Source organism: Filicampus tigris, chromosome 14, assembly GCF_054856515.1.
Source record: "Filicampus tigris isolate MCC_2025a chromosome 14, RoL_Ftig_1.0, whole genome shotgun sequence".
In the NCBI taxonomy this organism is placed as follows: Eukaryota; Metazoa; Chordata; class Actinopteri; order Syngnathiformes; family Syngnathidae; genus Filicampus; species Filicampus tigris.
Window position 1 is genome coordinate 7,467,828 of NC_141230.1, and position 26,833 is coordinate 7,494,660.

The window sequence follows — 26,833 nt, forward strand, 5'->3', positions numbered from 1 at the left end:
GCAAAGTTAGTGCAGCAACTGTAATGTGAAAGAGGACGAGAAGGAAGCGACGGTGTAATCTGCACTCCTTACTCACTTAAATGCTAATAGTCCATGTCCGCTCACAAAAAAGCAAATTTTTCTCATGCTTTTATCAGCATGCACATGCACTTCAGGTCACTAAATAATGACTTATATAAAAAAAAAAAAAATTCCTGTATATGACATTACAGATACTGTATTTTCCGGACTATTAGTCACGTTTATTTTCATAGTTTGGCCGTGGGGGGATTTATACTCTGGAGCGACCTATGTGTGAAATTATTAACACATTATATCGCGTCCCTGTCCTTTTCAAGGTCAGCAAACAATACTCCAAACAACCACAGGAGGGCGTACATTACATTACATATTGACTTTACAATGGGCAGAATAAGCTGTAGTGTATATTATTTCACATGTTATTGTACCCCACATAAAGAAGCATAAAATACATCTTAAAAGCTATTAAAATGCATGAATAATTTAAACGGTGAGAAAGACAATTTGACTGTCTATCAATCCGTCTATACAAAATAGTGTACTGTTCCTTTAAAAGACACCGTGCCTGGCAGTTCATGGTCTTGCATCATCAGCCAGTCACACACACACACGCACACACACCCACACACACACACACACACACGCACGCACGAGAGCGGAGGAGATAACAGATAATTACGACCGAATACAAAAATACTTTTGGAGACTTGGAAACATTCTACACGGTTGGCGATAAATAAAAGATTTATTTAATCGATCTACGACTTCGCGTGGGAGTTCATCGTGAGCGAAGAATAGAGCCCAACGCGATGTTTACGTTGTTATAATCAGCCCCCTGCCAACATCTTTCCGGTTGGAGTTTTCTAACCATGAGAAATGGTGACTATCGCCGCCGATGGTATGGAAGGGTATTACATCTTATGCATGCGCAGAAGGTACTTTAATGGTCAGCGTCGCTGTCTGTCGTTGCGGTGTGCTTTGCCAGCGTGACGTGCCGACAGCCGGCCGGACGCCACAGGCGGTAAGCGTCTGTCACTGTTGGTGAAAGTCGTCTTGGTGAACGTCATTTTGGTGTATCAGGGCCAGTGCTTTGTTACAGCTCTAGCTGTTACGAAATGCGCTGTATAAATAAATTTGTATTGTATTGTATTACGAGAACACAGCATGGTAATAACCACTCGATTTTTTAAATTAAAAATAGTACTTCACTTGCATCTTCGATTGAAACAGTAAAGATTAATAAACTCATGCCTGTGTGAGGGGCATGAGGTATTATTTTGTAGGTGGCGAAAATGTCAAGTTTTCAAGGGTGACTCATAAGAGGACCGCAGGTTTTAGAGAGATGTCTCACGAGGGGCTTCAGGCTTTAATGGGTTAACTCATCAGCGAACCATCATCTGCGTCAGAGAGAAAGGTCTTAAAGTGGTGTTAAATAAAATGTTATATATGAAAATTACTAGTGGTATCGGTTCTCTCTATTGGTGAGTAGGCTGAGAGTGAATACTTGTATCGTAATTTTAATCCGAAGTCTGATCGAAAAAAAAAAAAAAATTCTGCCAATTTAAAAAAAACTAATATCGGCCGAGTAAAGTGGCCAGCCGATAAATCGGTTGGGCCCTGATTGATAATGCCCTATGGTGCAGGGTCACAAAGCCACATGTTGGTTTGGCATGAATTTGACAAACTAATATCTTAAATCAGCGGCACGGTGGTCGACTGGTTAGCACGTCCGCCTCAAAGTTCAGAGGTCGTGGGTTCGATCCCGGCTCCGGCCTCCCTGTGTGGAGTTTGCATGTTCTCCCCGTGCCTGCGTGGGTTTTCTCCGGGTACTCCGGTTTCCTCCCACATTCCAAAAACATGCATGGTAAGTTGATTGGACTCTCTAAATTGCCCCTAGGTGTGATTGTGAGTGCGGATGTTTGTCTCTGTGTGCCCTGCGATTGGCTGGCAACCAATTCAGGGTGTCCCCCGCCTACTGCCCGAAGACAGCTGGGATAGGCTCCAGCACGCCCCGCGACCCTTGTGAGGATAAGCGGTACAGATAATGGATGGATGGATATCTTAAATCATGTTTTTAACCCTAACCCCATTCTTAATCAGCAAGGGTTGCAACCTTAACTGCAACACCTAATCCTACTTTGGGTTAACTCATCAAAACTTGGATAGGGTGGCTCAATGGAAGGCCATACATGCCCCCTCATTACTGTTCCTTAAACCTAACCCATGTGGGTGAATGGCTCGAAGGCAAGGCAAACTTTCCTCAACCCTTGCCCTAAGCAGGGGTGGTTCACCAACACACCAACCCTTCCGTAACCCTAATATGGTTCACTTACCTCCTCTTGCCCAGGAGGACTCAACAGAGGACCATAAAGCCCTTCTCATTCCTTTTCTCTAACCCTTGCCCTAGCCAAGTATGGCTCTAACCCTAACCTTACACAACCGCAGTCAGTCCTCTATAATTTTCAAGGCATCTTCCAACAAAGCAACATAGATGATACTGTATTTGTCATTTGCATCAATCATATCACCAACTTTCATATACTGTAAGTGTTAAGAGTAAAAAAAAAAAAAAAAAACCATTTTTTTTTAAAACCCAGAAAAACATTTTTCCGGATAGAGAGATGGACAGATAGGAGTCAGTGAGATCAGTTATGACACATGATGTCTTAACCTCAGCCTCTCCAGCTCACTCAAATTGTAAGGATGGAAAAATAAATAAGAAAAAAGAAAGAAAAAGAAAACCAGTGTGACCAAAACTGGCTGTATGTCACAACTCCAACTTAACTACAAACAGAAGAAAACTAAAATGAGGCCTTAGAAACCACAGAGGCAACGATGCTTAGAAAACAGCTCAAGAGGAAGTCTGTTTTGTCTGGACTGACAACACATTTTCATCGACATGTATTTCAATACAGCTGTGTGTGGCACATCTAAACTCAGAATTGTGCAAATCTTTAATGCCACCTTCAAATTTGACGAATTCGGCGCATGACGGCACCCTGACGACGACATTTCGGCGCATGATGGGCTCAGCCCGACCTGGATAACTAATCTATAGTTTAGTCAATAAATAATATGAACATGTGTCATAATGAAAAGTCTGAATGAAAGTGTTGTGACATTGCTTATGTACTTGACATTGAGGTAAGGGTTTTTTCATATATTTAAAAAAAATACTGTTTATAATAGTTTTTCATATAACAGTAATGCCTCGTTTGTCGTCGAAGTTGACTTATTATTATTTTTATATTACATTTATTTTAAAGTTTTTTTGGGGGGGATTTTACACCTCTTTTATGCAGTTGCGAACCCCCCGACATGTTTCCCACTTTTCAAATACTTGTTACAAAAATTTAATATTAAAAGTGCAGAATGAAGTATAAATACCAAGCGGCAGGCTTTGAGAGGAACGTGAGCTACGATTACGATGGAAGGTTGGCTAATAACTATGTTAAAGTTTTCATTTGTATCCTAAAATTGGCTTACCTTGCCACTCCCCTGGTATTTTTACCCGAACGCTTAAAAAGGTGTACCCAAAGTAAAACTGAAGCTCTAATTGAACCATTTGGAGCACAGTTTTGGTCTCTTTTTGAAGATAACACTTTGAATTTTTCTCCTCAACTGTCAGAATCCTTTTAAGTGCGACCGGCACTGAATTATGGAAGTTTGAATACATAAGAGAAGGCGGATTGTATGTCCGCTTCATTTCTTTCTTTTCCAAAAATCTGCCTGGAAGATTTTGTATTAGGTGGTGGACTAAAATAACACAACATGGTTACAGCTCAAAGGCTCCTCCAATTCCATTCCAAATTTGACAATAATACGACAGAAAATGAGCATTTTACACAAGTTTTACTAAGGGGATGTTCAGGCGAACCAAAAGTGTGCCATTTGAATCCCATTGCAATCATGTTGCAACCATGTTCACATACGTAGGCTGCTATTGTGGAATGCTTCAACAATCATGAGTTCTATTGAAAAGTAAGACTTGGCGCTATCATATCCTACATCCAGATTTTTTAAAAAACGCAGAAAAATCAAAGAAGGTGACGCGATATGACGTGCGCTCTGACGCACAGAACCGATGAAGTGTGTGTTACGCAAGTTACGCCCGGTGTTTTTGTTGAAAACAGTTTCCCTGTTTTTTTTTTTTAAAGAATTTCATTGGCCGTTGAATGCGTCAATCACCATCTTAGCAAGTTTGGGTGTGACTGCAAACATAACTGACGAATCATCCATATGCAGGGGTGGTACTATTTACACATGGAATATGTTCTTTGGCTGTTGTTGAACTCTGACATGGGAAACATTAGTTTATTGGATCAAGTATGCAATCAATCAAAGTAAGGTCCAGCCTATGTTTTGAAAGCTCGTGTGTCTAAATCCGTGGAAGGTAACTCAATCTACGATGGAAAATATGTACATATGTAATATGTATATGTATCTGATAGCAACCAGTAACGGTTGCAGCAGCTAATAACGTGGCTTTATGGATGTCAGGCTTGTTGTGGACTAACTATATTACTGGAATACTTTTACTGGACCCTTGTCGACGTAATATGATCATTGATGATGGATTATGAAATTGTGTAGGACATTTGAGGATGAAATGGTGAGTTGCACATTTTTTGTGTGTTAGGATTATTTTGATTTAAATGCTCGCCGAGCCTGCAGATATGATTGTATCTTACAATGTTTGGTATCATTCGAATCTGCGGAAATTCAGTTTTCTAACCATATATAACATGCCCAGGAATGCTTTGAAGTTGTTCAGTATGTAGTGAATGTCCCGCGTGCACGACCCGCAAAACCACCCGTGGGTGGTTGGAATGGCAACGCTGTGAATTTTAGCTAAAGATACAATCCTGGTGTAATGCACTTTTGAATCGGACGCCGCCTCACCACCCTGTCAGCTCTGATGAGCCTCTGGAAGCCCGTTAGCTCGTGAGCTAGCTAGCGGCTAGTGCCTCTCTCCGCAATGTAGAAAGCCCTGCAACAACTCAGCGGGTTATATTCCAGCCAACAGAGGAATTAAGTAGATAGATTTCCGCAGCTCAAATACGGAGGGATGTGTAGCAATAAGAAAGATTTTAGTTGTACACTATTGACAGCTGACCGTACATAGTGGTGAGGTTTAAGCGCATTCAGCATTCAGTGTTCAAGGGAATGGCCTGATTTCTCATGATTTTAAAGACTAATATTTTATATACCGAGTTATATAGAGTTGTGAACAACACTCTTCTGTGATGTGTGAAATTCAAAAGAAATATTTTTACTTTACAGGGACTTTAAGAATTATTATTATATTATTTTATATATCATATTATTATTATTATATTTCTGTGATGGTCATTATTGCCCATTATATCCCAAAACAGCACTGTATTCTATGAAAACATAAAAGAGAATGTAAAGAGTCTACCTGGGTTTTATAAAATGAAATTTCCATATATTGGGGCAAGAGGAAAGCCACAACCATGCGAAAGGGAATGGCCAAGTGAGTGACGTGAGGAACATGCAGGTTAATTTGAGATTTGGATTTGAAATTTGACCGACTGTAGCTGCTGAGTGTTCTCATTTTGCATTTATGCGTTTGACTGTTTGTATCGATCAATAAACGGCTGAAAGTGCACGGGCGATTGTGGCTCTCCTTTCTATTTTCTCTTTCATTTCACTCATGCGTACCTGAATCTATATCTTGTGCCACTTGTAATTCAAGGTGCCACCGTATTGAGCGACACACTTGTCAGAATGTGTGACTAGCAATTAGCATTTGCTAGCCAGCATTTGCTAGCCAGCACATGCACGTTCATTTGGGATTTTGTTATGTCATCGTGCATGGACGTACATTTCAAAATGCCAGGGAAGATGTACACTTCTAAAAACACTATACATGTACATACAAGTACATGCATTGTAGATGCACTTTTATCTTGACTCTCACCAAAAGATTTGCACCACCTTCAATAAGGTTTACGGTATTTGACCATTTATTGTTTGATCATGTCAAAAAGATTGCTGCGAAAAAGGGCAAACCCCAATGCAAAAGTGTCTGGATGCTCAGATTTCACTCAGCACGTCTTGCAGCGGCCGTGGCTAATGGCCCGCTTCCTGTCTCCGCGCCTGTCCTGCCAGGCGCGTGCACACACGCCCTGTTTAACCATTAATCTCCCTCTCAATCACACACACACACACACACACACACACACTTGCATGACACCGTCCCACCAGCCGTGCACTTTTACGACACGCTAAGTGAATGTCAACACGGCGCTATGATCCACATTAGCCTACGTAATCAATGATTAAACTTTTTTTTTTTTCCAAATTGACTAAAAATGCTCCCCCTGGCAGCACTTTTTAAAAAAATACAAGGCTCAACTTTCAAAAGCATTTTTTCACTCATTTTATTGCTACAAATCTAGAAAAAGTACAATTTGCACACAGCATATCTAAAAATGAGGCAGATGACTATGATGACGACACTAAATGTGTAATTAAAATATGATCTTACGAAAACAATTTTTTTTGAAAGCTGTTTTTTGTACACCATATTCTCCAATTATTATTTTCTCAAACTATTCCAAGTGAGTTCCCCAAAATGAATTTATCAATAACTTTTTGTCACTTCCAGAACAAGTAGTGTAATGCGGTCAAAGAGCAACAGTACAGCCTGCAGTTATATTGCCTCCCAGTCAAGGTCTATCCTGCGAATATAAGTTTCCCCAGCGCACGTACTCACTCTGCTGCTCTCTTTGAACAGTTTAAATCTCATCCACTTTGGCATGTCCAGGGCTCCTCGTCGTTTCTCGCCTTCTATGACTAGCGACCACTTTTGGTCTCACAAACACGCCCTCATGCTCACTCACTCACTACCTCCCTCCCTCCCTCCCTTGCTTGCTTGCTCGCTGGCTTGATGAACAAACAGCTGGAGTGTGCGTGGCGGGATCAGTGCTCTGCTGCTGCTTTGTGTGTATGCGTGTGTACAACAGTCATACGTCCAACAGATGGTTGCTGTGCTACACTGAATGCATTTGATTCATGAGAACACGTGCGAGCCATTTCAAGGAAGTCGGACTGTCCGAAACAAAACATTAACTCTAGTGGCCACACTCTTACTTCCTACCACTTCCGTGCAATTTACACGCTTAGAGATGAATTTTCAATTTTCACCAGAGAAAGCAAAAATGTATCATAGGCGATATCAGTTTATGTGCATGTACTTACTATAAAATCCTCTGAATAACACTCATATTTTTGCTAAACAAAATGAATGAAAAGAAAAGGAAAACAAATCCAAAATTGAGGGGAAGGGTTAATATACACGGGGCTTAATAAGACACACAATTTTCACATTGTTTAGACGTGTACCAGTGTCTAGGCCGAACCTCAGTTTTGTTTAAAAAAAAAAAAAGGAGCAAAAAGAAAAAAGGAATTACTGATTTATAGTGCACTTCAAACACAATGTAACTCAATATGCTTCGCATACTGTAATTAAAAAGTACAACATTTACAGTGACAGTTACAAATTGAGATTTGAAAACAAAGTAAAGAAATAAAACAAATAGCTTATTAAAATTACTAAATGTGCATACAATGCAAGAACAAGATTTTCTAAAACATGATTATAAAGAAACTTTAAAAGACCTTAATTATAGGTTTGTGAAAAGAGGATAGTTTTTAAACTGGATTGAAGAGCATTTACACTTTATTGCTATATTTTGAATCTTTATTCATTCATATTATTCACTCTGATACCAGCAAATCGGGGGACTGTATTATACACAAGTACAGAGTAATAAATAAATAAATGTAAGGTGATGATTGATTTTGGGGGTGCGAGGGCATAATACACACAGATACGTGTTATTCGTGGGATTTTACGGTATGTCCAGATTTTAAATGTTGTTCTCCCCTGCCACTTTATTTATTTATTTTTTTTAAAGAATTTTCTTCATTTATGTCAAAAAAGAATAAATCACAAAAGCCCTACTGTTTGGCATCTTAGTAAATCAGGTGCAGTTTTTTTTCTTTATGTTTTCATATTGCAAATTACACAGGTATAATTCTTTTCAAACGCGGCTGGTGATTTAAGTGTTTAAAAAAGTGATGAGCGATATGAGATTAAAAGTGCTAATATTTACGGAGCGCTAATTGTAAAGTTCCAATATTAGGGATTCAAATTTCCATTCCAACCAACTGCGGTTTCCTCCCACATTCATTTCCATGTTCGATTAATTGAAGAACACACAATCACAGAACTCAAACTTAAGGCCCAGGGGCCAGAGCCAGCCTGTCACATCATTTTATGTGGTCTGCGAAAGCAAACCATTTGTGTAAACGCCCATCTGTACCAAAATTCAAAATTGTCATGTGTATTAAATAAGAGAGATTTGCAAGAATTTTTTGTTACCCTTTTCACAGTAACTTTAATAATAGGACAAACAACTATTCTTGACTTCTGATTTCAAAACTAGTAGTCTTTTAATTTGTTGCGTATTATGCAATAATACGATGAGACGATAAAACATTTATTTGGGTTGCATAAAGGCCCACTGAGGGAAGCCGCAATGACAAAGTGGCCCACAACAAAAATGAGTTTGACACCCCTATTCTAAATTGTTCATGATGTGAATGGTTGTTTGTCTATGTTCCTTACAAACTGGCGGACATTAGTGCAATTGTGCAGTCCTGCACCTGAGCCCATATCGTGCAATACCCAATATTCCCCACTACTGTAATACCGTGCAATACTCAACATTCCCCACTACTGTTAGTCTAGTTTTATTTTTATCCAATGCTGTTCCTTACATTTCACTACAGCACTGCAGCACTGTCACTTACTTAGAGTATTTTTCCTCTGTACCATGTACAGGCCAAAATGAGTGTTCTTCATACTTTTTATGTAGATGAATGTTGGTGTGGATATACATGTGTATATACACATGTTACTGCTTATATTTACATAGGTTTGATCCCGAATGTTTGCCGTCAATGTTATACATTAATGGCTACATTATGCTGTGTGACCTATATCTTTGCTGCTGTAACAATGAAAATTTCCCCACTGTGGGATCAATAAAGGCATTCTTATCTTATCTTATCTTAAATGATCGGTGACAGCCTCTCGCCCAAAGTCAGCTGGGTTCAGCTCTAGCTCACCTGCCAGCCTAATGAGCGGTATAGAAAATGGATGGATCGATCTTAGCATTAACAATAGTTAGATTTCCTTTCCCTCTATGATCTATATAATTTGCAATCCTTATTGGAAACCCAATCTTAAAATCCTAAACCTGTCTTGAATCCCGACTTTGACTTTAACAGTTGAAAAGTTAAAACCATAAAATAACAGATTTTAAAACATGAGTTGAAAAATCACCCTGTACAATTAATAAAGGCATTATGATGGCCACAGTGGAACAAATTATGTCTCATTATATTATCTGATATTTAAAGCTGTGTCATCTGTCAGTTTTCGTTGATTATGGCGGCGCCATGTGGACAAAAGCGGTAGTGTTTTGACAAAAATCAACCACATTTCCCATGCGTGCCAGCGCGTAGTGTCGTGAAATCCTGAGCCGTCCTTATAGCGAAAGGAGGAAGTAAGTATGCCGTAAAGCAATACAGGACATTTGTATTTTTTTTGTGTGCCACGGTTGATCCCATCCTCCTCAAAGTTGCTTTGTGCCAGTAAAAACGATACAGACCCCCTCCGGGCATGAAATCCCATTCAACTACTGTACTTGTAAGTCAATGTTTCATCAAAAGGGTTGTGAAATGTTTTTATTAAGGTCGATTTCTTGCCCAGTGCTGCTTTAAAGTTGAATCTGGAACAGAGTGTGTTTTACTTTTGTGAGTTTTCACTGTTATTGACTGAAGTTCCACTGAGACAAAGAGGAAAAAAAACAAGGTTGTTAAAAAAAGGTTTTCCAACAACCAGAAACAGTAGCTTCCCGCCCTGCACATACACGCACACACACACATACACGCCCCCACACACGCACATGCACAGTGGAACATATGACTATGTCAGCATGGTGCTGCTATTATTCAGTTTGGCGTCTTTTAGTGTGTTGCGGTGCTCCGTGATCTTTTAAAAAACTTTTACATAGCACTATCATCAGTTTCTAGTTCTCCCTCTGAAAAAGCGTCACTGTACACTCTGTTTTCGAAGATTATGAAATCAAGTATTGTGTTTTAAACCTACATTTTTCCAGATTTAATTGTCAGCCGTGCTTTTTATTTGACTGTAAAAGACAGCTAAATATAAAATTATGTAGCGTGATGAAACGAGGAAGCCTAGCACTCAACACGTGATGCTTTGCATGTGACGTGGCCCGAGGTAACCTTATCTAAGAAGTTGTTTAAATGAAGCAAATGTAATTGGATCTGAATTTGTTTTTTTCCACTCTTTTGATGCTTTTAGGAAAACAGCAGAGCACGATAATTAAAGTGGGAAAAAATAGGCACAACTTTTCTAATGACCGTATAATGGGCCATCAGGATTCCAAGAAAGATGCTCTCATTGCCAGAAAACAGCCACATAGGGATGTGCAACCTCACACGAACTGTTAAAAATCCTCCAAAACATTTAACCCACAGTCATAATACAGGGTGACCCAAAAAAATGGACAGAATCAAATGCAACTTGAGGTAGAATTAGTTTCTTGGGTTAAAAACATCACATTAAAATGTTGTACTCATTGGCATTTCCTTCTTCGGAAATCAATTTCAAATTTCCAAATCCAAATCTTTCTGGGCCCGTTTTTGTTTTTTTTCACCCTGTATATAAATAATCATAATCATCATCATTATCTTCATTTGTTTGGAAAAATCGCAATTTTATGCCTCATTAAACCATTTACGCCTAAAACGCCTGGCTCAACATCTCTCCCAAACCTAAGAGAATCACACTCGTAATTCTCCCAGAAATTCAACACCTACAAAATAATTGAGATCTCAGCCCCTGTAGCAGATAAACATAATAAATAAAGAAACATAATTCCATAAGAATTTGAGATCTTAGACGTAGCTTTCACACAGGTCCAAGTTTACTATTATTTACTTTTTCAAGTGTCAATGCAAGAGAAGCACTATTTTTAATTAAAACGAAATCCAGTGGTGATTACCATCTTCTATTCTGTTAAAAAGACGTATAAAGACAAAGAAGTTTATTAATCTTTACTGTTTACTGTTTACTATCCACTTATCCGGCTCGAGTTTGACGAACTGAACGGCACATTTGAATAACGTTATGAGTTGCCGAACAGAACGTTGTTCAAAAGTGCCGTTCGTTTATGAGCGTGGACGAGACTGGCGGGATATAACAAGGGGAGATGCTGGGTGAGGCTGCGATGATGCGCAACCAATCAGCTGGTCGATCACGTGCTGGGAACCAATCACGTGCCTTGTATGAGTGCCTGTGGGTATGTACAAAGCCTCTGAGTCAACTCCTCTCTTTGTTTGGCATGCTGGAAAACCTCTCTCGTGCATCAACATGAAACAATATGGATGCCGATATGCCTGTATTTTATCATTTTTATTTTTTGATGAATATTTTTTAAATCCCTGAGACACACTGATGCCGCGAAACTCAAACCGCAAAGTGGCGAGGGATTACTGTACTTGTGAAAAAAAATACATGGGAAGATGACCTTGAAAAAATTGTCGTATATTAAATCGCAATACTAATGGGGGAAATTTGCAATAATTGTTCAGCCCAACTCCCCGTGCCTGCGTGGGTTTTCTCCGGGCACTCCGGTTTCCTCCCACATTCCAAAAAAAAAACATGCATGGTAGGTTGATTGGATACTCTAAATTGCCCCTAGGTGTGATTGTGAGTGCGGATGTTTGTCTCTGTGTGCCCTGCGATTGGCTGGCAACCAGTTCAGGGTGTCCCCCGCCTACTGCCCAAAGACAGCTGGGATAGGCTCCAGCACGCCCCGCGACCCTTGTGAGGAGAAGCGGTACAGATAATGGATGGATGGATGTTCAGCCCAAAAAAAAAAAAAACACATACACTGATGCACACAAATTGACACGTGGAATACAGCAAATTGGAGATGAAGTGTTGACTCCAAGAGGGAAAATGCAATGAAATATAATATGTAGAGGCTTTGCGGTTATCAACCCCTTTTTCAGACTCAGTGCTTAACACGCAGCCACCCCTCGTCCCAACCATAGCCATCATGGTCTTTGCCATTGGCCCAGCAATATATGGGCTTGGGTGAGCAGTGGCTCATAACATGAAGGACTTCCCCCCTTAAAACAGGCTAATTTGAGCAATATGAAAAAGAGGGATTGAAGAGTGTTCTACAAAGTCCCTACTGTTACAAATAGCCCCAAAACATTTAACCAACAAATGCGCAGAATGTAAAAGAATATAATTTGTCCCATCAGATATCCAACCCCCATAAATTCAGGAGAACCTTTTAGTTTAAACACCTCCCCAACTCCTTAGTCCCCATTGTGTGAAAAATGCTCCAGGATACAGGAAAAGATGCAGCAACACAAAATGTGTGTGCGTGCATGTGTGCGTGTTCACTGCATTGACATTTGAGGGCCAAGCAGTGTGTGGGCGTGGGGTTGCACAGTGAAAAGGCCGCACTGTGTCATACTACAGAGGTTGGCCATGGTTCACATCAGTGTGTGTGTGAGTAGGCAATCGCAAGTGTCAATTAGCAGAGTCGAGAATTAAACATAGAGAAAAGGACCCAGGATTTGTACTTAAATATAGCATATCGTCGCTGTCCTGTGAAAAACACCTATGTCCATTTTTATTTATTTATTTTTTTTACGTGAATGGTGTTTCCACATTTCAGACATTGCAATAATGTGATTGTTTTTTTAATTCCAAAATTGGATATACATGTTTTTCACAGGACAGCGACGATATGCATTTGTCAAATAGTACGCGGATTACAAAAAACGAATTCAAATGTGTTTTGAATTACAGTATTTTTATATGATCAGTTCTGTATATATTTCTTTTATATTTGTGGACTTAATTTTGGAATTCCTCTGAATTCAAATACTGAGTTTGATTCTTAATTTGAAAAATAAGCAATATTGTATTAATCCTACTGACCAACTGAAATCTTTCCCAAATTGCAGCCTTTGCAATTTGAAAATTGCATTCTACTACATTGCAATGTTGCAAAAAAAAAAAAAAAATAGACACAAAGAAATGATACACTGTCACACTAAGACCCATTGAAAAAGTGGCCATTTTAAGCTTTGTTGCTTGTGTGCAATTAAAACATGATTGTGGACATTCAAAGAAACCATCCATCCATCCATTATCTGTACCGCTTATTCTCACAAGGGTCGCGGGGTGTGCTGGAGCCTATCCCAGCTGTCTTTGGGCAGTCGGCGGGGGACACCCTGAACTGGTTGCCAGCCAATCGCAGGGCACACAGAGACAAACATCCGCACTCACAATCACACCTAGGGGCAATTTAGAGAGTCCAATCAACTTACCATGCATGTTTTTGGAATGTGGGAGGAAACCGGAGTACCCGGAGAAAACCCACGCAGGCACGGGGAGAACATGCAAACTCCACACAGGGAGGCCGGAGCCGGGATCGAACCCACGACCTCTGAACTGTGAGGCGGACGTGCTAACCAGTCGACCACCGTGCCGCCATTCAAAGAAACCATTACATCTAATTCAAAATTCTCAGGGCGTTGATTCAATCTCAACTGGACTGATTGATTGGTCTGGTTCCAATCAATTCAATACCCTGAGATTGAAGTGGCCTGACTGAATGACAATATTCACAGGTATGAGTAATTTAAAAACTGTGAAATCAGAACGTTTAAATTACTGGCACATTAAACTCAGGTGAAAAACTGGTCATTGTTTTAGGGTGTGTCACATGTTTGCAATAAAAGCAGATCAACAAAAACATTAACTATGGGGCTTGATGACTTGTGCCATGCTGCACAGTCCTAATGAAAGTATAAGCAGTAACAGTAGAAACCCAAAACAATGAACATTGCCATACCAAACTCTTTTGAAAATCTGCAAATGTTTGTTTGGTTTGTTTAAAATTAAAGCTCCCAAACAGAACAAGACTGCTGACCTTTTAATCCATGACTGTGAGTTACTATCTACAGGGTGGGCCATAAGTTTCCAAACATGAAAATGTTGAATGTATATAATTATATGTTTCAGATACCCTGGGTATCGAATGTATCATAAGTATACAAACCCTACACATGATCAACCCTGCACTTTTGCATACATCTAATTCAAAGTTACACCTGTACTCAACTGCACTTTCAAAAATACAGCACAATAATATGCATAGAAAAGCAAAGACATGGCTAATGGTCACACAATTGGACAAATGCATTAAAAGTTGACTTCAAACTGTGAAATGAAATAATAAAATAGAAATATGACCTGCCCTTCAAAAAATATTTGACTAAAGGCCCTCACTCTCGAACATGAGGGGCTGCTTGATAGGAAGCCTCCTGAGAGACGCACGCACACAAGACCACGTTTTTCATATCCAGCGAGGTCTTGGTGTGCTCATAGACATCAGTGCTAAACACTCATGTACAGGTAGCAAGGTAGCTAGCTAGCTAGTACAAGCATGACTACAATCCCTACTTACCGTTCACTGAACATATACACCCCCTGTTGTTGCCATTTATAAGAGCCTGGGAGACCCTGTAGCAGCAAGGTTGCAATTTGCGCATACATTTTTTTACATGCACTGCATCAAGTTCTACTTTGATTTCATGTAACAATGTCGGCACACAATTTTCGGATTTATCCACGGACCTTTCCCCATCAGCGATGAGGAACAGGAAAGCCAGAATGTTACCGAACAGGAGACCGCAGTGTACACGGGGACCTTGATGAGATCGCAATGTTTAAAAGGCTAACAGCATCATCACATAGATGCTAATTGTTAGCGCTTGTAGCTATGGCATTTCCATTTCTATGCTAGATGGAAGAATAGAAAATAATTTTCAGAATATTGACTGATTATATCAGCCAAACTGCTACTTGTTGTGAAATGTGTTAATAGTGACTTGCCATCATAGACTTGTTGCTTACCATCAGTTGTTCACTATTTCTTTTTTACATTTCTCATGGATGGATGGATGGATGTAGGATACATTCATGACACTATATACGTAGCAGATAACAGCGCTACACTGGGGCAAGGGCAGAGATGCCCAAGTCCAGGTCCTTGAGAGCCCTATCCAGCCCGTTTTAGATATTTCCCTCCTTCATCACACATGATTCAATTGATCAGCTCACCAGCAAGCTTTGCAGCAGAATGATAACAATCCCATGTGGGAGTCTTTCATTTACTTGTGCTGTAGGTGAAATATTTTGCCACTGAACTGTAGTCACTTGTACTAGCCTAACTTGTATAAGGCTAACTATTTTGTTGGATGTTCTTGTTTTGTTGGATGGCCAGATCCAGTTAAAAATACTTTAATATTGAGCATGCTTGTGCTGTTTATGATCCTTTCATTGAAAAAACAAGAACCTCTGAATGAAGAACATAAAGTGATGAAAATTAATTATTTCCTCACTCCGCCCACATCTCGGCCAAGCGCCCCAAGCCCTAGGAGAGAAACCATGCGCAATTCACAACACACTTGAAGAGCTCTACAAAATGCTGAACTCATTACACTATATTGAGTACTGCATAGTAGGGGTAGGGAGTGATTCCAAACACAGCTTATGACTCAAAAGCGTGAACTTGCTACCTTACCTTGTCACTGTCCACTGTGTTCTGCGAGGTTCTGGATGCGATGGAGATGGTGTCCGGTTGGCTACTACCGTCTCCCTGACTGTCACCGTCCTCCCCTCCATCCCTAATCATACACACACATGCATTAATAATGAGAAGTAGCTTTTGTGACAACAACAAAGCAAGACCTCTGTCGAAAAAGAGCACAGTGACGCTGCTTGGTGAAATCACTTCTCATTCAGTCCCTTGGGAACGTGTATAAAAACTTTGGCTGTGACCATAAATCGCTATATTAGCTAGCTTTATGTGGCTAGTGCCTTCAAGTCCGCCTACTAAACTGCAGTAATAGTAATTCCCACACATCATAGAGAATATCCAATATGACAATGAGTAATGTCATATGCTCTTTTTGCATACACGTTAAAGTAGCCGCTGTTTGAAGCATTGTAATTACCGTAACATCGATGCTAATTTCCATTAGCCCTTGCCAACAGTATGTCAGCATTAAGCAAGTGGACTTTCATGAAACCAAACTAAATTGCTGAACAGTCTGGTGTACGATGATTAATTGTATTTTGTTTTATATGTAAATTTTACAGTAAACTTTAACTGGGAGTGACAAATGAAGAGTTTAAAGCAAGCACACGTTACCTTTTATTTGGAGAACTGTTTGAGCAAAGGGGTCTTAATACTTTTTGTTTCCTCAAAGTGATTTAATAACAGAGCTGGGAAATCCAGGTCCAGAACGTAAAATGCCTGCCACGGTTTGGCTTTAACCACGGGTGCTTCTACTCAAGCGGCAGGTAAACGAGCTCAGTTGATTAGAAGCACCTGCAGCTCAAGCCAAACTGTGGCAGGGTTGTTACTTACTGAACTTGGATTTCCTATCTGTTTATTAAGTAGTGCTGTGTTCAAGTTCAAGGGTTTTAAAGTGTGTGGGTTATATGGGTTTCTTTATATCGCGGATTTTCACCTATCATGGGTACGTCTGCAACTTATCCCTTGTGATGAATGAGAGTTTTCTGTATTTTATAATCTGTTATTCCATTTCCTCTTGGAGGATGAGAAAACATCAACAACAAACATCCAATCAGATATTAGTGCAAGGCTACTTCCAGCTAACAGGCAGCCTGGTTGATGGGTTTGAGGGGATAAGCTGTGATATTTTCTTATGACGCGCATTAACATTGAATTTATGGTTCTTGTTTGAAGTACTAAATACGTCACCTCTTGGCATTATTGCGAGGTTTGGTGAGTGTTGCCGTTTTGGGTAGCTGAACGGGCTCCTTCAGCGCCCCTTTCAGGTGAGTCATTCTCTCCTGGATCACCTCCCTGATGTTCTTTAGCCACTCCTGTTTGGCTTCGACACTGGACGCCTGCATGAGAACCATCACATTTACCCAACGTATTGTTTACTATACATAATGTGTATTGTATGTCTACTTGCCTTTAGTACAGTTTTATTATCGGAGGAGGGGGTTCGCCCGGCCCAGAGTGCAAATTTACATGGGTCGCCTTCTACGTGCTCCGTCACCCCCAACTCTGATGTCTGCAGTAGAAATAAAGAATGTGATGTGACCACAAAAGTTCTGTTATAGTTGTTGTGATACACCAGAGAGGCGACTGCCACTGCTAACTGACATCTACAGGAGTTGATATAGGCAACAATTGTTTTCCACACTGACCAGTAGTCTGTGTTTGTACTGGTACTTGGTTCTGCCCGCCGAGTCTTTGAACTCCTTGCTGAAGACCAGCGAGAATTCAAACAGGAAGAGGTGTCGGTCCCGCCCCTTTCGGATGAGAGAGCGCGGATCCCAAACCTGGAAACTGTCTTGCAGGAGCAACTCGCCCTGCACCTCCAAGTTGTCCTCAAAACCTGGAGAGGAAGACGGTCAAGTTTACCTCCACCTGAGCCTTATTAGAAGTCAAGGTTTAATTGGAGAGGAACCACAAAGACTGGAATTTGTGCAGTTTCCTAAAATGGTGGTTTTGTTCCTGCAGAGAATCTTATTAGAAGGCTTTTTAGACTACTGTATTATTAGAGAGAGAGGAATAGGGAGGGAGAAATACTTTTTTTTTTTTCCACAAATGAATAAAAAAAAAAAAGAAATTCAAAAATAAATTTTGGGAATTGTATAAATGTATCATTTGTACAAATCCATTTCTAGTTTGATATTGAAAGACATTGTTTTATGTATATATATTTTTTCTTATATATTTATATATAAGTAAAAGTGATCACTATACATAACAATATATTGTAATGTATTGTATTAATGAAATTAATATTACACTATTTGCTGAGGCATTAATTGAGGTACGGCATTTATTAATTGTATGATGCCCCGGGTGATTAATTGAGGTGTGTCATTTTTCAGTGAGCCCATTATTATTGTATTAGTGTTTTGAAGATGTAGCGGTTGTCGGGCGACTACCTTCCAACATGGCGAGGTGCATGGCATCGTTGGCTCTCTTGGGCACACTGAGCATAACCTCCAGCCCATCTTTGATCTCCCCTTTGCCCTCCTCGCAACATGACAGCAACTCCTACAGTACGCCGGTTTACATGCAGTATACGTCATCATTGACGCAGGCATATTATTATGATTATTATTACTACACCTATGTCCCACCTTGAGCAGCAGCTGGTACTTGGTGATTCTCTGCACCGGTTTAATGAGGTAAGACGAGATTGAGTTAGCCAGGCCGCGTCGCTGCTGGATGTCCTGCTCATGCAATACATACAGAATCACAAATTAGGACAGCACTTATCTGCAAAAATAGAATGACTCAGACTAATAACATAGTATATAAATTATAAAGACATATTAAACATACATACACATTTATACTTATACACATACATTACTTATACACATACATTATTATTATTATTATTATCATTATTATTTATTACTATTACTTTCGCATTATTATTTAATTATTGTTCTCTCTTTTCTCTCCTAATTCTACACTTAAAAAAGTGCAGTGACGGGGGCTATTGATAGCTTACATTACAATAGTACCCCCTGCTGGAAATTTAAGGTAACTACAAATGTATCATTAAACGTCGTTTGACCTTGTGCAGCTTATGCTACAAATTCCATGTGTGTTTCATATACTTGGCCAATAAAGGTGATTCTGATTCTGATATAGTGTAGATGAGCATTTTCTATAGCGCGTGGCCTTGATAGGGCCACAGGTGACAGCCTATTCCAGCTGACTTTGGGTGAGAGGCAGGGAACACTTTGCGCTGATCAGCAACCAATCACAGGGCACATACAGACAAACAGCCATTTATATTTACATCTTTAGAGTCTTCAATGAATTTAAAATGCATATTTTAGAATGTGTGAGGAAGCTGGATACTCTGAAAAAAAAAACACCGCAAGCACAGGGAGAACATGCAAACTCCACATGGGAGCTCAGATTCCAACCCGCAACCTTAGCAGAGGTTCTAAGAACCGTTCTGCCCCTGACATAAATATTTATTTTTATTTATTAAATTGTGTATCTTTCATGCATTTCCTAAAGCACTTATTCTCCTTATGGTAACACATGAGCTGGAGCCTATTTAGGTAATTACTTAAAGTGAAAGTCAACCCAAATATATATTTTTTCCAGAATATGTTCTATGCAGGCCCACTAGTTGAAACACGGCATTCTGATTAATATTGCGTTGGTGGAATATAAGTTAAGCAGCAAACTGTACTCACTTTTAGCCATCTCAGGGGGCGGCCATTTTGTCACTTCTGTCGACTGAGGATGACATTGAAGTTGCTCAGGACTCAGATAATGACCAATCACGGCTCATTTTTCTGAAGCTCAGCCATGATTGGTCGTTATCTCAGCCCTGAGCAACTTTGATGTCATCTTCAGTCAACACAACTGACAAAATGGCCGCCCCCTGAGCTAGCTAAAAACAGGTGGATTTCTCAAATTCCGCAAACGCAATATTAATCAGAATGCCATGTTTAGACTAGTGGGCCTGCATAGAACATGTTCTGGAAAAAATATGTTGTGGTTGACTTCCCCCTTTAAAATGTAATCAATAAAACAAAAATACTTACATCAAAAAAGGTGCCGGCGTGCTCTAGGATTAGCTGGCTAGAATCGGGTTTGTTCTTGCAGTAATCCACATAAATGTGGAATTTATCAGCCTGCATTAGAATCAGAAGGAACGAGACGATGCTCATTTGTGGCGGGCGATTCGTTTTAATATGAATCAAATGAATACGAATAAAGTTTTACCCAGGTAACGAAGCAATGTCCCACATCCTCTGGCAACTGCTCATAGTTGACAAGCTCCTTCAAGAAAATACTGCGAGTGCACACAGAAGAAACATAGCAGTCATATGTTCTCAATGAACACACTGGGCCCTTGTTCAGCACTACTTTCATAAGCTTGTTCTCCAACAAAAACAAGCGTGTCCTGACAAATCCCCAGAAGAGAAAAATTGCCAGTGAATGTCAGAAACTTTGGGAGATAATGGATTTAAAGAAGAAGTAGAACAGATGAAAAAGACGCTAGTTCACTTCAAGTTCATGTTGAACAGCGACATTTTCCATATCACAGTTTTCGATGGATTTCACCTTCATGCTCAACCAAACAAGCGTTCACGAGAGCAGTTACAGATATGGAACACATAGTCAATATATTAACCAACCAAAGGTTGGATTGGACTTAAATTCTTAATTGTTTATCTTACCAAGATATTATAGACAATTGTATGCGTTCAGCTTTGTGGGAATACTTTGTAGAAGTATTTTTCTTCACTTCACTTCACTTCCCAGTGTTCAAAGCAAGGACCAGAAACCAGAAAGATGTGTCTAGATGACGTTAGTGTGAATGTAACAGAGTTAACCTTCCAATGAATGCTATACTTGCACAACAAAAATGTTATATTGTCACTAAAATGATGAATTTGGATAGAAAAGTGAAGAAGTGAAGACTATTGTCAGAGCTGTCAAAATTAATTGATAACTAATCAATTACAAATTAACCAGCAACTCTTTTAATAAACAAGTAATAATCGTTTGTTTAATTTATAAATATCCAAATCCTCTAATTTCAGCCTCTCAACAATAATCATTCATTGGTTTTTGTAGTTCTTCATGAAAACGGACCGATTATCTTTTTTGCTTAATCAAAATGAGACATTTGCAAACGTGTGCTTTTACTTTGGAAAACAATGACCGAACCAGTAATTCAACCAGTTTCAAAAAGGTTGGGGGGTACAGCATCAATCACTATTGTGTGATATTGGTTAATTGTTGTTTAGTTGTCATTTTTAATACTAAACAATACCAAATAAACAACAAAAATTGGTTAATAAACAGTAAAAAAATTGTAATACACTTTCATTAAAAATCAAAATGTATCCAATTAATCAATGAATTAATTAATTGTTAGAATAATCGATTAAAAAATATTTGATAATGACAAACCTAAATATTTTGAAAATAATATAATAATAAATAATATAAGTATTATATGCGGTTAATATCAGGCAATATGTTTTGCCTTAAAAATAAAGAGTTTACAGCAATATTTGTATAGTTCACCTCAAAAGGCCATATTTTGCCCTTAAAATGATGAATTTCTTTTCAAACAGGGTCATTCCCCCATGTAATGATTGTATTTTTCCATTCAAAAACTATATTTGGTGGCAAAAAATTCCATATGAGAGCATTTATATTTTGCCTCAAAATATGTTGCCATTACCAATCAGTGAGTAGATAAATCTCCATTGGGACACAAAAAACAGATTTTAATATATTTAACCAGGGAAGTGGTTGTTTCCCACAGAATTGCACTATTTTGTCATTATATTTTGTTTCGCCCCTAAAACACTCTAATTATTTTGCCACAACCAACATCAGTGACACACTGAAACATTTTGTGAAGAATCCTACCAACAGAGTGGAAGCTGTTTTAGCTCCCAACATTTGTCCAAATAGTCCCTCACACACTACGTGATTCTCTACAACAATCCAAAATTCACACAATTTTGAGTGGAGTTCCTCATGGATAGGTTTAGGTTTCTAATGTCCTTAAAAGTTTGAAGCTGCCTCTGTTTTTCTTTCTAGAAATAACAATACTGTATGTGATGAAGGGTATTCCATTCCGAAATAGAATTAAAAGGTAAATCGGCAAATAATAATTCGCAGAAGGCCCTCACTTGTTGTGGAAGTCGTAGATCTCCTGCATGTTGCCGAAGATGACCTGTTCCTTATTGGCGATGGCAGATGGGATCTCGTCCCCGCCCCTGGTCATCTCACACAAGTAGGTCTGGAGTACGTATGACTATCAGTTAAGGTCTTACAAAAACACTACCAGCAAAAACACAGAAACTCCACCAAGGCTTAAACATTTGTCAGACTGGTTAAAATGAGGAGAAATGTAATAAGAACCTACATAAACACAAAAAAATACAATCAGATCAGATTACATTTTACAGAGTCTTCATATATTACGTGGAATTCTCTATACTGCTGCCAAATGTGTAATCTGGATCAGATGTGGATTAAATGTGATCATACATAGCAACTGGAGAAGATCTGACAAAGGCATGTTGTTTTTAAAACGGTACACAGGAAGTTGCTCACACATAATACGTGCAGGATTTTTCCTGCAAATAAAATTTGAAGGCAGGTGGCTGGTTTTCTCACCTCCAGACATTCCTGGAGATCTCTGACGTAGGTCTTCTCTGTCTGCAGGAGCTCGGCCATGATGAACCTAACGAAAGACAGTTTTGACTTTTACTTGTCTCGCTTTGTTTTGTAGATGTCAATGATGTCAAGTGGATTCATGCTTCCAAATGTTACAGCCTCGAACAGGTTAAACAAGTAGACCACTTTGCATTCACATTATTGTGAGTTCAGTTAAAACAGGAACCAGTTCTTTTTCTGGTCCACTGATTGGGCAACACATGCAATGTTATTTACAAGGCAGAGCCAACCTGGAACAATTTGTGTAACACATATTGCAAGTTCAGTTAAAGCGGCGATTGTGCAGCCAAAATTGCGGACTCATCATCACTCCGGCTTGTTTGGCTCCGAGAAGCACTCACTCTTTCTTCCTCGCTGACTTCCTCTTCTCCTCGTTGACCTCATCGCTGGGCTCCCGCAGTTTGATCTCGGGGTCGTCCGACAAGATGGCGGGAATAATATCCAACTCTAAGTCTTTGTTGTCCTGAAGATGATGAGGAAAAGCAAAAACATCGAGTGATTAAACATGTGCTGTTCGACGAATGCGACCGAGGAGATATTCCCACCTCGGAGGAGACGCCCAGGCTCCTCTCCAGGCTCTCCTGGTACTTGGCCATCCGCAGGGAGAAGTCGCGGTAGCGGCGGTCTACCGTGCTCACCCATCGCTTCAGCTCCACAACGTGGACGTGGCCTTTCTCCACCAGGTTGTCGGCCAGCTGGATAAGGAGCTTCACCTTCTCCTTTGTTTGCTGGTGACACGAGAACACACTCAATAGCTCGCTTTTTTGTTGGGCTCTCAACATGGGTCAGAAATGGGATCGTCTTCTTTCATTTTGACAAATTCTGACATGTTTTCAATTTCACCACTAGGTAGAGCAACTACACTGTAATGCAAGGATCCCCAAGATGGGTGCCCAATGTCAAAAGGTCAAAGGAGTGATAGGACCACACTGAAAAAAGTTGTATTGTTTTTAGATTTTAGAACATGTGACTGTAAACATTTATTTTGCATCTCAGTAAATGTTGAGATCCAGATTAAGATTAATATGGAGACCCTGGTCTTTGGTCTTTATTGAAACATTTGTAAACTACAATTTTTGTTGTTGTTGCACTGACACTTTTGTGTGTTTTTGTGTAAGTGTATTATTCTGATTGATATTGTGTTTGCGGAATACGAGTTAAACCGTGAAGACCAAAAGCGCATAACAGCGTATCCACCCCTTAAACCGGAAGGGCTGTTGCGTCTTTCTACCCTTAAAGCTGTGAGAGCGTTTACATCATTTTCTTTTTTAAATCCAATTCAATATGGTTAAAGAGGAAGTCAACCCAAACATATTTTTTTCCAGAATATGTTCTATGCAGCCCCACTAATGCGGCATTCTGATTAATATTGCCTTTGTGGTGAACAGGTGAACGACCAATCATGGCTCACCTGTTTTCTGAAGCTGAGCAATGATTGGTCGTTATCTGAGCCCTGAGCAACTTTGATGTCATCTTCAGTCGACACAAGTGACAAAATGGCCACCCCCGTGAGCTAGCTAAAAACGGGTGGATTTCTCATATTGCACAAACGCAATATTAATCAGAATGCCATGTTTAGACTAGTGGGCCTGCATAGAACATATTCTTGAATAAAAATATGTTTGGGAGTATGTTTGTAGACACTGACAATATTGATGTCTTTGTAACAGAATAGAAGATGGTAATCACCACTCGATTTTGTTTTAATTAAAAATAGTGCTTCGCTTGCATTGATACTTTATTTTTAAATCTTCAATTGAAACAGTAAATAATAATAAACTCGGCCTGTGTGAAAGCCACATGTCTAACCTCTCAAATTCTTTTGGAATTATGTTTCTATCTGCTACAGCGGTTGAGATCTCAATTATTTTGTAGGTGTTGAATTTCTGGGAGAACCTCAGTTTTAAGAGGGTGATTCTATAGTCGCCCTTAGGTTTTGGGGAGATCTTGAGCCAGGCGATTTAGGCCTTAATGGGTTAAGCAGTAACTCACCCATTTTTGTCCAATTCAGGGGGCGGCCATTTTGTCACCTGCTGTCGATTGAAAATGACAACACAGTTGCGGGAAAAAAGTTGAATTGTACATGAACGTCATGTTTTGTCTTGGTTTCCCTTTGTCAAATTAGGACTATTTTTTTTCTTATAAAAATATGAATTCATTTTTGGAAAAAAAAACTTGTAAGGGTAATTTTTTTTTTCTGAAGTTTTTTTGTTTTTTTTAATACTCCATTTCTAAAATGTGTAACGGCATCTCTTCTACATAGTCTCCCTAGTGTGATTTTGTCCCCACTTTATTATGTTTGCACGATTTGCTTCAATTGATTTTGTTTTGACTGTTGCTTTCTAAACCTTATTTATCGTTGTGGTTAATGTACAACTGCACTGCATCACACTGCGAGCTGCTTCCAATATTTGACTTGAGCTAAATCAAGGTGACCGAAATATCACAAACAGCTGCCAGTATGCCGCTGCGCAGTCGTACACCCACCTTGAGAAACGCAAATATTGTCAGACAACCACATCGCACCCTCCTTTCCTACTTGTACAATCCAGATGCATTTATGACACTGTCAATCACAAGTGAGCATTCTTATCTTGTACACGCAGAATTGTCGCTTTTATTGGATCTCATTAGATCGCATGTGGAGGAGTACCTAATGAAGTGACCTGGTAATCCAACTGCAGCAGACACACGCGCGAACACGGGATGTACCTTGGCGGTGAGTCTAAAGTGACGATGGTCATTGAGGAGCTGCTGTGTTTCCTTGCTGCTGTCACCAGAAGACACGTGTGTAGCCAGGTAGACCTCACCAGTCTCCTGGATCCATTCCAGAGCCTGTGCACACACACACGCACACACACACACAGACACAATATTTATGATATGATAGTGGCTCTTCAAAAAAATTTCCCATCATAAAATACACCAGATGTCTCTTCCGTGCTGCACTTTAGCTCAGTGTGTACACACACACACACACACACATACACACACACACACCTGCTTGGCGCTGCGTTCAAAGACGAGGAACTGCTGACATTGGTCCAGTCTTCTCTTCTTCAGAGTCCAGAAGTGCAGGACTCTGTTCTCCCTCTGCAGCAGCTCATTCAGAATAGCTGAAAAACAAAATCGCAAAGTGGTCGATTTCTCATATTTTGCAACACGGGCTAATTTTGTAAACGCAACAAAAATGTGTTTTTTCATAGTGCTGGAATGGATTAATTTTCATGATTCTGGTTATTGGTCTGCGTGGTTCTAATTCTAATGTTTTGTTTTGTTTTGTTTCTCCAGCCTTCTGGGTGATGCTGATAATGATAATCAGCTGGGTTCCTAAGTGCAGGAGAAGCGCAAGGAAGATGATCATTGTATTACTTGCCACTATTTGTCATCACCATTGTTTCTATCGTTGTTTTTATGCTTTTACGTTTCATCGTTTTACGTTACGTTTCGTTGTTTTGAAACCCATTCACTGGGTAGCTTTGGATTTTGAGCAGACTGTTATTTTTTTTGATCCAGCAGATTGGGTGAAAGATTGGATTTGGGCATGCTCATCACAGTACAGCTCTTATTTTATAAGATTGACCACTGACGCAGGGGAGGTGTCGGTGCTAGTCTTATTGGATCTCAGTAGCATTTGATACAATTGATCATAACGTACTGTTGAACGCCTTGGAAACTTGGGTGGGATTAAATGGAACAGTCCTAAAATAGTTTAGGTCTTACTTAGCGGAAAGGAGTTACTTTGTGGCCATTGGAAGTTTTCAATCAGATCAAATGGCCATGACATCTGGGATCCCTCAAGGGTCAATCCTTGGAACCCTTCTGTTCAGTCTGTATATGTTACCTTTGGGTCAAATATTTCAGAACACCAATGTTGACTACCACAGCTATGCAGATGACACACAGCTATATCTACATGTATCAATGTCCTCAAATTATATCCATTCAATAAACATATTGTGTCACTGTCTAGAGCAAATTAACAACTGGATGAACCAAAATTTCCCATCAGCTAAACCAAAACAAAACAGAGGTTATTTTTTCAGCCATGAAGAAAGGACTGCTGTTAGAAAACACCCAGAGTTACTCTCCTTAGAAACCAAAGACCAAGTCCGAAATCATCAGGTGCTTGCTCACGAAAGGAATTCAACTTGTAAGTCAAGTTATAACTGTATTATAATGCATTCGAGTTTTATTTTTCTGGTCGTCTAAATATGTGTTGTTCTACCTTTGACCTGCTGCTCAGGACCTCTGGCATGACTGGCGGCTCCTGGGATGCTGACGTTGTTCCTGTGGATGTACTTGAGGAAAACCTCGGCGTTCCTCCGGGCCAGCGTGCACGCCTAAGGACCAGCAACATG

At 39.7% G+C, this 26,833-nt stretch overlaps 1 protein-coding gene across 4 annotated transcripts in view; it reads right to left on the reverse strand.

The window, feature by feature from the left end:
• kalrna (kalirin RhoGEF kinase a) overlaps nucleotides 1-26,833 on the reverse strand; it is a 142,465-nt gene that overhangs the window by 47,281 nt on the left and 68,351 nt on the right. For all 4 annotated transcript variants that reach the window (XM_086050859.1, XM_086050860.1, XM_086050858.1 and 1 more), the window contains exons 24-38: nucleotides 26,701-26,815; nucleotides 25,473-25,588; nucleotides 25,185-25,307; nucleotides 23,018-23,200; nucleotides 22,814-22,935; nucleotides 22,413-22,479; nucleotides 21,923-22,032; nucleotides 19,992-20,061; nucleotides 19,811-19,900; nucleotides 18,374-18,466; nucleotides 18,176-18,287; nucleotides 17,426-17,616; nucleotides 17,188-17,289; nucleotides 16,968-17,116; nucleotides 15,762-15,864 (exon numbers count right to left, since the gene is read on the reverse strand). In XM_086050859.1, the coding sequence (XP_085906985.1) occupies nucleotides 15,762-15,864; nucleotides 16,968-17,116; nucleotides 17,188-17,289; nucleotides 17,426-17,616; nucleotides 18,176-18,287; nucleotides 18,374-18,466; nucleotides 19,811-19,900; nucleotides 19,992-20,061; nucleotides 21,923-22,032; nucleotides 22,413-22,479; nucleotides 22,814-22,935; nucleotides 23,018-23,200; nucleotides 25,185-25,307; nucleotides 25,473-25,588; nucleotides 26,701-26,815 (1,746 nt within the window). The remainder of the gene's footprint in view (nucleotides 1-15,761; nucleotides 15,865-16,967; nucleotides 17,117-17,187; nucleotides 17,290-17,425; nucleotides 17,617-18,175; nucleotides 18,288-18,373; nucleotides 18,467-19,810; nucleotides 19,901-19,991; nucleotides 20,062-21,922; nucleotides 22,033-22,412; nucleotides 22,480-22,813; nucleotides 22,936-23,017; nucleotides 23,201-25,184; nucleotides 25,308-25,472; nucleotides 25,589-26,700; nucleotides 26,816-26,833) is intronic.